We start from the raw sequence: 13,299 nt of genomic DNA on the forward strand, positions 1-13,299 counted from the left end.
TCGCCCTTTCCAGCAAGGAGCTATCCTTCTTCCGCAGTGATAGGTATATTCTGCGGACGGCACACACATGCTGTGTCACAGATTCTGCTTTATATGTGGTCACCTGCTTCAAGATAAAGCACTGTTGTAAGTCTGTGCTCGTGTGTCTCAGCCTTTTCTTCGTCCTCGTCTTGTGTGCAAAAAGCTGCATTCATGTCTAGAAGGGGCGCTCCAGCCACACTCGAATGGTTGTTTCCGTTTGCCCGACTTGAAATCAGTGTTGGCGATACCAGTATGGCCTTCAGAGCAGCAGAAAATCTGGTCGCTTTCCAATCAAATGACCCCACCCTTTTCCACAGTTGCACGCTTGTAAATGGAGGAGTCTCGTTTCGTTTGCAGAGACTATTACAGTAAAAGCTCGTTTAACCGCTTAAACAGTCATCATCATCATCAGCCTGGTTACGCCCACTGCAAGGCAAAGACCTCTCCCATAATTCTCCAACAACCCCGGTCATGTACTAATTGTGGCCATGTTGTCCCTGCAAACTTCTTAATCTCATCTGCCCATCTAACTTTCTGCCGCCCCCTGCTACGCTTCCCTTCCCTTGGAATCCAGTCCGTAACCCTTAATGACCATTGGTTATCTTCCCTCCTCATTACATGTCCTGCCCATGCCCATTTCTTTTTCTTGATTTCAACTAAGATGTCATTAACTCGCGTTTGTTCCGTCTCCCAATCTGGTCTTTTCTTATCCCTTAACGTTACAACCATCATTCTTCTTTCCATAGCTCGTTGCGTCATCCTCAATTTAAGTAGAACCCTTTTCGTAAGCCTCCAGGTTTCTGCCCTGTAGGTAAGTACTGGTAAGACACAGCTATACACTTTTCTCTTGGGGGATAATGGCAACCTGCTGTTCATGATCTGAGAATGCCTGCCAAACACACCCCAGCCCATTCTTATTCTGATTATTTCACTCTCATGATCTGGATCCGCGGTCACTACCTGTCCTAAGTAGATGTATTCCTTTACCACTTCCCGTGCCTCACTACCTATCGTAAACTGCTGTTCTCTTCCGATACTGTTAAACATTACTTTGGTTTTCTGCAGATTAATTTTTAGACCCACACTTCGGCTTTGCCTCTCCAGGTCAGTGAGCATGCATTGCAGTTGGTCCCCCGAGTTACTAAGCAAGGCAATATCATCAGCGAATCGCAAGTTACTAAGGTATTCTCCATTAATCCTTATCTCCAATTCTTCCCAATCCAGGTCTCTGAATACCTCCTGTAAACATGCTGTGAATAGCATTGGAGAGATTGTATCTCCCTGCCTGACGCCTTTCTTTATTGAGATTTTGTTGCTTTCTTTATGTAGGGCTACGGTGGCTGTGGAGCCGCTATAGATATCTTTCAGTATTTTTACATATGGCTCGTCTACACCCTGATTCCGTAATGCCTCCATGACTGCTGAGGTTTCGACTGAATCAGACGCTTTCTCGTAATCAATGAAAGCTATATATAAGGGTTGGTTATATTCCACACATTTCTCTATCACCTGATTGATAGTGTGAATATGGTCTATTGTTGAGTAGCCTTTACGGAATCCTGCCGGGTCCTTTGCTTGTCAGAAGTCTAAGGTGTTCCTGATTCTATTTGTGATTACCTTAGTAAATAGTTTGTAGGCAACTGACAGTAAGCTGATCGGTCTATAATTTTTCAAGTCTTTGGCGTCCCCTTTCTTATGGATTAGGATTATGTTAGCGTTCTTCCAAGATTTTGGTATGCTTGACGTCATGAGGCGTTGCGTATACAGGGTGGCCAGTTTCTCTAGAACAATCTGCCCACCATCCTTCAACAAATCTGCTGTTACCTGATCCTCCCCAGCTGCCTTCCCCCTTTGCATAGCTCCCAAGGCTTTCTTTACTTACGGCGTTACCTGTGGGATTTCGAATTCCTCTAGACTAGTCTCTCTTTCATGATCGTCGTTGGTGCCACTGGTACGGTATAAATCTCTATAGAACTCCTCAGCCACTTCAACTATCTCATCCATATTAGTAATGATATTGCCGGCTTTGTCTCTTAACGCATACATCTGATTCTTGCCAATTCCTAGTTTCTTCTTCACTGCTTTTAGGCTTCCTCCGTTCCTGAGAGCATGTTCAATTCTATCCATATTATACTTCCTTATGTCAGCTGTCTTACGCTTGTTGATTAACTTTGAATGTTCTGTCAGTTCTATTCTAGCTGTAGGGTTAGAGGCTTTTATACATTGGCGTTTCTTGTTCAGATCTTTCGTCTCCTGCGATAGCTTACTGGTATCGTGTCTGAGTTACCACCGACTTCTATTGCACACGCCTTAATGATGCCCATAATATTGTCGTTCATTGCTTCAACACTAAGGTCATCTTCCTGAGTTAAAGCCGAATGCCTGTTCTGTAGCTTGATCTGGAATTCCTCTATTTTCCCTCTTACCGCTAACTCATTGATTGGCTTCTTATGTACCAGTTTCTTCTGTTGCTTGCTCAGGTCCAGGCTAATTCGAGTTCTTACCATCCTATGGTCACTGCAGTGCACCTTGCTGAGCACGTCCACATCTTGCATCGACAAACTAGTTTCGTCTTAAAAGTAGTAAAGTCAAATCCCCGACTCAGCAGCCATTGAACGTAATGTGTTTTGCATCCACCTAAACCGTACCAGCTTATTGCATATGCATCGGTTGACACGTATATTTTCCACTTTTCGACGCGCAAACATGACGGTGTGTCATCTCCATTGGGTCTCCCGGCAGAACAACAAGCCTCAGAGATCAGAATCGCGTATTAGAACAACGGCCTCCAGGCGCCCTGTGTGTTTGCACGTGAAGCTACATCAACATCACCATCATTTCGGCGCCATGCCAGAGAGCGTTGTTGCGTCGTGCAAACTAGGACTCGTGTCATGCCGAAGCTCGGATAAAGAAACTAATTGTGTACTAATTGTGGCCATGTTGTTCTTGCAAACTTATTAATCTCATCCACCCAGCTAACTTTCTGCTGCCCCTGCTATGCTTCTCTTGCACGGAGTATATTCAATGCCAACGAGGAATATGCCATGCGTGTGTTTGCCAAGAAGAGGGGGTTGGCCGAAACGCTGGCTCGCAGCTTCAGTAAGTTTAGGCCACGGTTGTCACTGTTAGGCCACGGTTGTCGCTGTTAGGCCACGGTTGTCGCTGTTAGGCCACGGTGGCATCAAACGACAAGAACACTTTTGTCGCGCGAAGTGAATAAATACTGCATGTCTTTTCTTTTTTTTTTCGTCGCACTCTCTCTGAGTTGCGTTTTTGACAGGTAAGTGGGCGATATCATGCTATTTCGGTTAAGCAGTACTACCATTTAGTGCGTATTTTTTTCGATCTCCGACAAACTACGGTTTAACAAGGTTTCACTGTATTATCGAAATGGCACGGGCTCTGTTTCCAGCAGTTCACTTCAGCTTTCGCTTCCTCCCTTCTCACTACTCCTAAAAGCAACCGGCTGTTAAATTGGCACAAGATATCTTGTACTTGGATGCAGAGTGCCTCCAGAATTGGAGCACTCAAATTCGAAGGATCGCAGAGATCATCTGAAGATGCCTTAACTTTGGTTTCCTTTCTAGCTTCATGCTACCCTCCAGTGGATGACATTTAGAAACATTTAACCTCGACAGCTTGGGACTTGACATACAGAAATTATCGATAAATCCATGTACCACCCGTGATTCTCTCGTGACTGACCAATAGGAACAGTGGATATCTTTTTAGCAATCCTGGTATGAAACTCTGAGGGTAATGCTTTCCAATTGCATTTGCTGATCAGTTATTCAAGGATGCACAGCACGTTGTAGCATGTCATTATGTGACTTTGTTGTAGCTGCTGTACTAATAACATAAGGTGAACTCGATTTCTTGGAGATGTACATTCTTAGTGCAGTTTGGATTAACCTGATAGTGCTCAGAGTTGTCAGACTGTTGTAGGACATCCATTGGCGTGAACAGCTGTTTGAACTCTGTGGTTTGATGTCACATCAGGCCAGCACCCGCCGTGGTTGCTCAGTGGCTATGGTGTTCGGCTGCTGTTCGCGGGATCGAATCCCGGCCACGGTGGTCACAATTCGATGGGGGCGAAGTGCGAAAACACTCGTGTACTTAGATTTAGGTGCATGTTAAAGAACCCCAGGTGGTAAAAGTTTCTGGAGTCCTCCACTATAGCGTGCCTCATAATCGGAAAGTGGTTTTGGCATGTTAAACCCCATGATCAAAATTTTTTTTTTTTTTTTACATCTGGCCAGGTGTGAATTTACATGTCTGACCAGGTAGTAGTAAGTTCATGTCAGAAGTGGGATTATTGCCAAAAAAAAGTGAGGTTAACAATCCTCAAAAGGCGTTTTGCAGACAGAAGCCAAAATGTTTAAATTTCAATAAGCCTTTTAGGGCATTGCAGAAATCTCAAAAGCTTCTGAAGTACACTGGATATTTTTTTAGTGTGTGTCTCTTCATGGGCAAAAACGACTTGCATACGAGTTTAATCTGGGCTGTATTAGTAAATTATGCTTCCACAATACGAAAACGGCAACCCTTACTGCGACGGGAGTCTTTATAACCAGAGAAAGACTGATGGCGGCACGGCCTTGCCTTGTCCTTCTTCTTGTCTTGTCCATAGAACACCACGTATTTAAAACGAAGTGTGTTTACCGTTGTGAAGGAATACCAAGACAACAAATTCAAACTTTCGTGGATGCAGATGGCCAAATGGTTGAATTATAAGCAGCTGCCTGCAAGCAGCCATGCAGCTTGCGCACCCTGTTTTGGAGGTTGGCTGCCAACCACGGGCATGCTGAGGTGGCTTGGCATCTTCTGCGCTGCCTTCCCCTGCATTTAGTGCTGGAGGTTGTGTATAATCTAGAGTTTCGGAGACATGTTTAAGCGGGAGGCAGGCGAAGCATTTGCTACCACTGTTGGGGCTTTTTACGATAGCGTCATTTCACTGCAGGCTATCAGCAGCAGGGGCAGAGTGGGCGCGAAAGCATGGCTGACTTCACATCATACTTCCAATGTGAAGATGCCGTCGACACACTTATTTTTCGTCGCAGCCTCTCAAAGTGAACAAAGTTTGTTTTTTCCTCATTTGAGTTGAATAAGCCGGCAAATTTTGCAGCCTCTTTCATGTAAGAAAAATCTATTGGCGACTGCACTTATTTGTATGGAACATCAAGTTTCAGTATAACGTAATTAATGTAAGCAGATTGCTGATTTTAGCAACTTGGTTATGTCGAGGTTTAACTGTGAATTGTATTCTGAAGGGTCCAAAGACTGAACTCCTTGGTATTCAGACTGAAACTGCTTCATGGTATCACATTATTAGGGTGCACCAAAGCTTACCATTATTTTTTCTAGTGTTCAGAGAGTTTTGACTTAATTAACGCACATGAAAACAGTCGGTCAAAAATGTTGTCTGTAAGGAAGCTCAAAATTTTGGTTAGCGTGGTCCTGCCTTGTTTCAACCTGAGCAGTAATCTATGCAGTCACATCGCAAGGACATTTGGTAAGTTTCTAGGTGGAGGCAGCAGCTGGAAGTAGGCTGGCATTGCGTCTTGATCAGTTAAACTCTTGTATTCATTCGGCTACTGCCGCTCTATTGATCCTCGCAATGTACATTCAGATGCAAGCCAAACTGAAGGAACTGCAAGCCAAGCTGCAGGATGAGGAAGGGGAAAAGAAGCTGCTGGAGCAGAAGTACGATGAGGTATGTGCACACTTTGGTTTTTCTTGGGGCAGCACTGTTTCTTGAACCTTGCCAGCGGAGCGCGAATTTGTTAACTAACCTACTCCAACTACATAGCACTAAATTCCTTGAGACAAGTTCAAGTACAGCAGACCCTTGTTTATATGATCCCGTTTCATACGATTTCCCCATGCAAACTTTCTCAATCGAGAACACTAGAAATGACCCAATACTGTTATGCTTCTCTTTTGCCAGTTATTATGTTCCTGGAAAACACAATCTTTCAGCACTAATGTTCAGTACATTGCCAAACTGCAATTGTATAAGTTTTCTGGCTGCCAGATCCCATGTGATTTAGAAAATGCTCAGAGCAGTGTAGGTGCCTGCCACTGCAGCTTCCCCGCGATACTTGCCCGCCCATGTCACGTGGAAATGCTGGCACACACTCAATTTCCTCTTTTGGCACCAGCAAATCCCTTCGCAGATCACAGGTTATCATTCACAGCTATCGCCACAAACCCTATTGCGATAAACATCTTCACTTACAGTACGGACCGCTTCTAATGTAATCGTTCTTAGTGCAGGACCAAGTGCAGTCAAAGCACGATATATCGAACACAGATATGTTTAATAATTGCATATATTGAACACTTTCTATATCACCTGGAAAATCGCATGCATTTAAGATTTTTTATTTCGAACGGGGTCGGACGTAATATGAATACTGTCATGTGGTGGTGACGTTGAAGAACACAGTATTAATACTGTTAAGGACAAAACTAATTTTTATTGGGCGAACCTGTGCCCACAAAAACAGGCTACACTTATAGCACAACGATAGCGGCAAACACGGTTGGCGATCGTCGAAAATCTGATCAGTGGGTCCCGCGCGTTGGCTTTTATACGGCAGTCATCGAATGTTCCAGACTAATCGTTGGGACCCGTGTGCCTTCCGCAAAGTTCTACACCATTCGCGTCACGTGATGAAATCGGATAACACAAGGTTCGGCGACAACAGACAGCGGATAGAAGCATCGATAACTTTCCTGAAACTTCGGATACATGCAGGCGCGTCCCGCACTGTGCGATACGATTTGTTAGGCGGCGAATCGTGGTCGCCCGGTAAATATAAGTACACGTGTCAATATATCGAACTCCGCCACCCCACACCACCTGCGCTCTGTTGGCAGGCGGTGAGCTTTACCACAACACCCTCGAAGGTAGCAGTGGCACGATGGGCTTTCACGACTCCTACATACTATTGGCGGCAAGGAGTTACGGACTCGCCATCTGTCGGAAGCGCCTCGCTGGCGTAGTATGAGGGATCACGCGGCGCGCTCCTCATAGGTTTTGCTGTCAGCGCTCACTGAAAACACCACGCGGGAGCGCTTCCGGACATTTCTGTAAGTACTTGCAAAACAATAGAAGTTTTTTACTGTCTAAATAATAATCTTGGGCAAACTGAAAGCACAGAATTGTTTACAGAGGCTATCTCTTTACCGAATACGACGAATACGTACAATGAACGCCACTGTGCGCGGTCGCCACGATGGAGTCACCCGAACCGGCTTCTTGCGTGAAAGGTAGGCAAACGCTGAGAGCAAACTATGTGAAATATGCTCTTATAGTGTTTGTATAACTAAATGGTGCGTAATAGAATGAACCCTCAATGCAGCGATCGCACGGCTTCGCAGCGACCGGCTGCGCATCTGCATGCTTGTCTGCGCACTGTTTCGCTTTCGCCGCGTGCACGTTTTCGCACCGTGCCATGAGCTTTAGGCCGCAGAATATGAGCATTTGACAGTATACAAGCAACCATTGTTGCGTGGGCGCTATCAGAGTTGTTCAAAAATAATTTCATTCTAGAGACTTCGACGGGGACTGTGATGTGCCGTCGCGACGATTCAATCTTTTTTTTCCTCTTCTAAATTCTTGGACGTTTCAATATTATTTCTCGAGTTGCGTCGCACTGTATGTTTATCGGTGTTCTCAGCGTGCGATTTCCCGCTGCTTCTTTTTTGTAATCCAGTGCATTAATTCATAACACAAACATGACCATATGCCATGATTTTTTTTTATGCGCTTCTTACCGCTCCCTTTCCACTCCAGTGAACTTGCCAGTATCTATAGCATCGACAAGTTCATAGACCAAACCGTCATGACATTAGTCGGGCAGCGGACTCGGGCGAGCGTCTCAGTGCGCATTCTCCGAACATATATCACAGACCCGGCGCCGTAGCAGGAATCTTCCTCGCGTCTGTGCTTGCTGCATACCCGAGTTGTATCCGATGACTGTTTGTCGGTTTTACGTTTCGCGAGCCAAGCTTCACGCAGGTGGCTTGCGTTTACGGAAGCAGGGAGGTCCATTCTCTTACGCTTGGGGCTCTCTGCCCCTCTGAGCCATCTGCCGCCTCAGACTGTGAGCTTACCCCCATGCCATCCGGAGAAACATCACCGTACGTCCTCTACCTCGCAATATGCACCCAGTCCACCACGTAGAGCGAAGTGAGGCCCGCGCCCTGGCCATACACAAGCGATACGGGACTTTACCCTCTACAGCCTACACGGACGCGGCTTCTTACTCCAGACGCGCAGCCAGAACAGCCACCGTAGTGGTCAACACAGAACATCGGAGCAGCATTTCGCTCACACGAAACAATCCCCTCCAAGCCGTGGAAGCGGCCATAGCCCTCGATGCTCTCCCAAACAGAGGTTGAAGTCGTAGTGACCAACTCCCAACAGGCGTGCCGCAACTTTGCTAGCGGCAGAATTCATACCACTACGCTCCGGATCATCAATCAAAAGCCGCCAACGAGATCAGTCATGATCATCTGGGCGCCAGCTCATCAAGGCATTCCTGGCAACGAGGTCGCCAACCACGTGGCTCGAGATCTGACCCACCGAGCCGCCGCTGAGGAATCTGCACCCGAGCGCATGCACCCTCTAGTCTCTTACCAAGACATCACACAATACTACAAGCTAACCCGCAGAACATAGGCACCCCCACACAAGTCACTACCTAGAGAGCAGGAGCGATTCCTCCGAGCTCTACAGGTTAATACATTCCCCCATCCAACCAGAAATTACCTCATAAACCCTACACAATTCTCTCCGCAATGCTGCTTCTGCGCAGAGCCCGGGTCCCTCAGGCACATAGTAGGGGGTTGCTGAGTTGCACTATTAAATCCACCGAACCCTTACCCCACTAACGAGCTTTGGGAGAGAGCCTTGGCCAGCTCCGACCTCGAGGATCAGCAACGGCTTATTGCGAGGGCCCAGGATGCGGCCCGTGCTCAAGGCATTCTGGAATGAGGACGCCTCTCCAAAGCTTCATTCACCCAATAAAAATTTTTATTCTCTCTCTCTCTCTCATGCAGCTTCTTGTCCTGCGGCTACGTATGTATAAGGCTGACACCGGGCTCCGTTGCGTACGTCCGGCACTGCGGCACCGAGCAGTAGCCTACCATGTTGCGCGCCTTTAAAGGCAGCCACTACCTATTGTAGTGCTTTCAATCGTTGTAAAGGAGACACTCGAAGCGGGAAAATCTCGCCGCTAAATGAGGACCGCAGCGTACGAGGGAACTTAAACTCTCGTTTCCAACTCGCTTCGGCGCTCCCGAAGCAGCTGACGCGGCCGCTATGTCCACGTGATCCCTAATAGCACGTCACGCCGACGGTGGCGCCAGCTTTTCCAGTGGTGGAGCTCGAGGCCAATAGCTGTGCACATAGATTGCGCTGAGGGCGCCATTTGAACGTAGCGATGTACGCATGCGGCAGCTTGGCTAGTTTGGCAACGTCAACGACGCATTGCATTTGCCGCACTGACTCTCCTCGGTGCCGCGCTCTGTGCCTGCTGTGCCTCGCGAGGAGTGGCAGTTTGCATCCGCAGAGACGTGCGAAAGCACACGCTCACTGGGCTCACTCATAGACAGGCCTTGGCAGGTGCCAAATAATACTTCGTTATTGACAGTGTTTCAAAATGCTTAGATTGATGGACTTGGAGATTGCAGGAGTAGTGGCCAAACGAAGACACTGCCGAGGTTGATCCTGCAAGCGCTGATGTGTCCATGGCCCTTCTACGCCACTACTGTAGCGCAATAGAAAGCACCGGCCTATATTGTGGATCGTTTACACTATGTTGAGGATTCTGTGTTTAAGCATGTGGCTGTCAATAAGAAGCAGGCTACACTGCTGCAGTACTTTCAGCCAAATAAATAGTTTGTGTGAAGCTTCGAGTGAGCATTTACTGCACCACGATTGGGGCGCGATCGGGGATCGTTGTTTGGAGAACACATTCAAAGCACGCGGCCTAGGCCAGTTGTGTGCAGCGCAACCGAACGCACACTCCGAACAATGATCCCGATCGCGCCCTTGGTTCATTAATTGATTTCCGGAAGATCTTAACACGATTTTTATGTGATTTTTTTAGATTGAATTCTGGTGATATCGAACTATTCCACAATCACTGTGCTGTTTGATATATCGAGGTTTGACTGTATAACTTTTCTGACTCCCGTTTACCCTTTTGTAGAACACCATGTACAACTGAACCTGACTATATCGATCCTGTTTACATCGAATAAAAATAGCAGCGACTCCTGATATATCGAACATGAAGCAAAAAAAGCAAGAGTGCCCCAAGAAGTTGACTTTCCCTCACGGCGACAGGGAAACCCGCCAACACATCCTCAGTGTGGTTTAGCCTGACGTAATAGTTCTGCGGAAACCTGCAAGGTGGAGAGAAGAAACTAAGAAAAAATGAGACATCCACTCAGTTGTAGCAATTGCTATAAAGGAAACCCATACGGGTTCCTCGAAATAAAACCTCGCAGTTGAAGAAAAACTCGTCATGGTGCGGGACTCGAACAGGGGTCCACCGCCATTCCGGGGCAGACGCTGTTCCATCCGAGCTAACCAGGTGGCTTGCAGATGGCAGGGTGAAGTCGAATTTGTCAACTCGAAGCAAAGGCAAGATTTTGACGTAATAGTTCTTCGGAAACCTGCAAGGTGAAGAGAAGTAATTAAAGAAGAAAAATATTAGACATCCAGTCATTCGTACCAATTGCTGCAAAGAAAAACCATATGGGTTGTCAGCAATTCGAAGCAAAGGCAAGATTTTGACGTAATAGTTCTTTGGAAACCTGCAAGGTGAAAGAAGTAATTAAATAAAGAATCAGACATCCACCCATTTGTAGCAATTGCTGCAAATGAAAACCATACGGGTTCCTCGAAAGAAAAGCCTCGCAGTTGAAGAAAATTCGTCCTGGTCCAGGACTCGAACCCAGGGCCACCACCATTTCAGGGCAGCCGCTCTACCATCTGAGCTAACCAGGCGGCTAGCAGATGGCAGGGTGAAGTCGAATTTGTCAAAAACTCGAAGCAAAGGCAACATTTTGACGTAATAGTTCTGCGGAAACCCGCAAGGTGGAAAGAAGTAATTAAACAAGGGAAAATCAGACATCCACCCATTTGTAGCAATTGCTACAAAGGAAACCCATACGGGTTCCTCGAAAGAAAAACCTCGCAGTTAAAAATAAACTCGTCCTGGTGCGGGACTCGAACTCGGGACCACCGCCATTCCGGGGCAGACGCTGTGCCGTCTGGGTGGGGATTAGCGCATTGTCAGGCATTCAGTTGCCTTTTCGCCACCCCTTCCCGCTGTACCATTGGATATGTATGCTTGAACTGATGTTGAAATAAACCATCCATCCATCCACCTGAGCTAACCAGGTGGCTAGCAGATGGCAGGGCGAAGTTGAATTTGTCAACTCGAAGCAAAGGCAAGATTTACCGTATTTAATTGCTTCTCTCCACCTTGCGGTTTCCTGCAGAACTATTATGTCCAGATCTTGCCTTTGGTTCGAGTTGTTGACAAATTCGACTGCACCCTTCTATCTGCTAGCCGCCTGGTTAGCTGAGATGGTAGAGCGGCTGCCCCGGAAAGGGGGTGGTCCCGGGTTCTGTGTCCTGGACCAGGACGAATTTTTCAGCTGCAAATCTTTTCTTTCAAGGAACCTGTGTAGGCTTCCTTTGTAGCAATTGCTACGAACAGGTGGATGCCAGATTTTCCCTTTATGAATTATACCCTATATCGAACTAATGGGCATTTTTTTGCGAGTTTGACATAACCAGGTTGAACTGTGTACACATGCCGCTTAGAGTGCAGCTGCAAGAGCAAAATACCAGTTATAATGATGCGGTGGCCACAAAATATCAGACATGCACGGCGGCAAGTGCCCTTCTCAGCGGGGTGCACTGGCCGACAAGAGTGGCCAAGGGGATTGTGGATGAGGAGCAGATGAGCAAGGCAGCAGTGCCTTGCACGTGTGCACTTGACGGGCACATGTGGGTTCCCTAGGCGAGGGAGAAGCCTTTGCTCTAGTCACTTGTCAGTGGTGCACACATCGCACTGAATGTGGATTAGCGTTATCGCTCTTTGGCTCTTCAGCTTGTGTGCAGAAAGCAAAATAGTCGCCTACTGGTTTTTCCCGACAATGATGGGGTCGCACAGGTACGTAAATAATCGGGCAAGCTCAAAAAATGAATTTCTAAAATTTCGTGATGGTTGAGGCAGCAAGTGCATTTTACTTTCGCCTGTCACTATGCGCGTTGTTCAGAAGTGCAGATGTCACATGTACGATCTTGACGACACTGTCAATTTAAGCTGGTTCTGCAAATTCAGTTCAGGCCATTCATTTTGTTCACGTGAGAACTTTCGTGATAGTTGACGGCTGATCGCCTTCAAACTCAAACACCGTTTCACTCGCGCATCCATCAGTGCAGCCTGTGTGCTGGATCTCACTGGCCTATGGCAATCTTTATGTAATCGGCTAAGGGTACGAACATATCAACAGGGTGTCTACCAACTGGGCAAACCAGGAATTCTCGGGGATTTTGAGTAGTCTGTGAAATCTCAGGGAATTTGTGCCTCTTATCAGGGAAAATTAGCTGTAATTTTATTGAAAGGGTCGAAATTCGCGGTAATGCTGGCTTGAACAGACGGGAATCATAGTGAATCGTCTTTGACGCCCTGTCGTCGGCTGGAGGAGTTGCCAGTGTTCAGTCAACGACTGACTTTCCGGATTCCCGATAATTTGGATGGCTTCGTGGCACCACCACGTAACCCATAGAGTCAATGTGTCAGAATGTCGGAAATTTCTGACGCGAGAACTCTTCGCCGTCCGATTTTCCGGACATTTTGCCGTGACCACAGGTCCGAAACGACATTAATCAAAGCCACCATCGCTGCCATTTTGATTGCCTCTCCGCCTCAAACCGGCGCTCTCGCACGCAGATCCCCTGGCAACCGTAGCCACCACTGAGGCAACGCTAGACCTAGCTGCTTCGACGTTCGCTATGAAGCTTCTTGCCATTGGGTCATCATCATCATCATCATCATCAGCCTGGTTACGCCCACTGCAGGGCAAAGGCCTCTCCCATACTTCTCCAATTGCCCCGGTCATGTGCTAATTGTGGCCATGTTGACCCTCCAAACTTCCTAATCTCATCTGCCCACCTAACTTTCTGTCGCCCCCTGCTACGCTTCCCTTCCCTCGGAATCCAGTCCGTAACCCTTAATGACCATC

The 13,299-nt window shown here is 47.1% G+C and overlaps 1 protein-coding gene across 14 annotated transcripts in view; it reads left to right on the forward strand.

Annotated features, from left to right (window-relative positions):
- LOC126535675 (uncharacterized) overlaps positions 1 to 13,299 on the forward strand; it is a 364,982-nt gene that overhangs the window by 255,911 nt on the left and 95,772 nt on the right. For all 14 annotated transcript variants that reach the window (XR_011895591.1, XR_011895592.1, XR_011895593.1 and 11 more), the window contains one exon: positions 5,651 to 5,734. Coding sequence is in view for 11 of the 14 variants with exons in the window: in XM_050182488.3 (XP_050038445.1) it covers positions 5,651 to 5,734 (84 nt within the window). In the remaining 3 variants the exon portion in view is untranslated. The remainder of the gene's footprint in view (positions 1 to 5,650; positions 5,735 to 13,299) is intronic.

This window comes from Dermacentor andersoni, chromosome 7 (assembly GCF_023375885.2).
Source record: "Dermacentor andersoni chromosome 7, qqDerAnde1_hic_scaffold, whole genome shotgun sequence".
Classification (NCBI taxonomy): Eukaryota; Metazoa; Arthropoda; class Arachnida; order Ixodida; family Ixodidae; genus Dermacentor; species Dermacentor andersoni.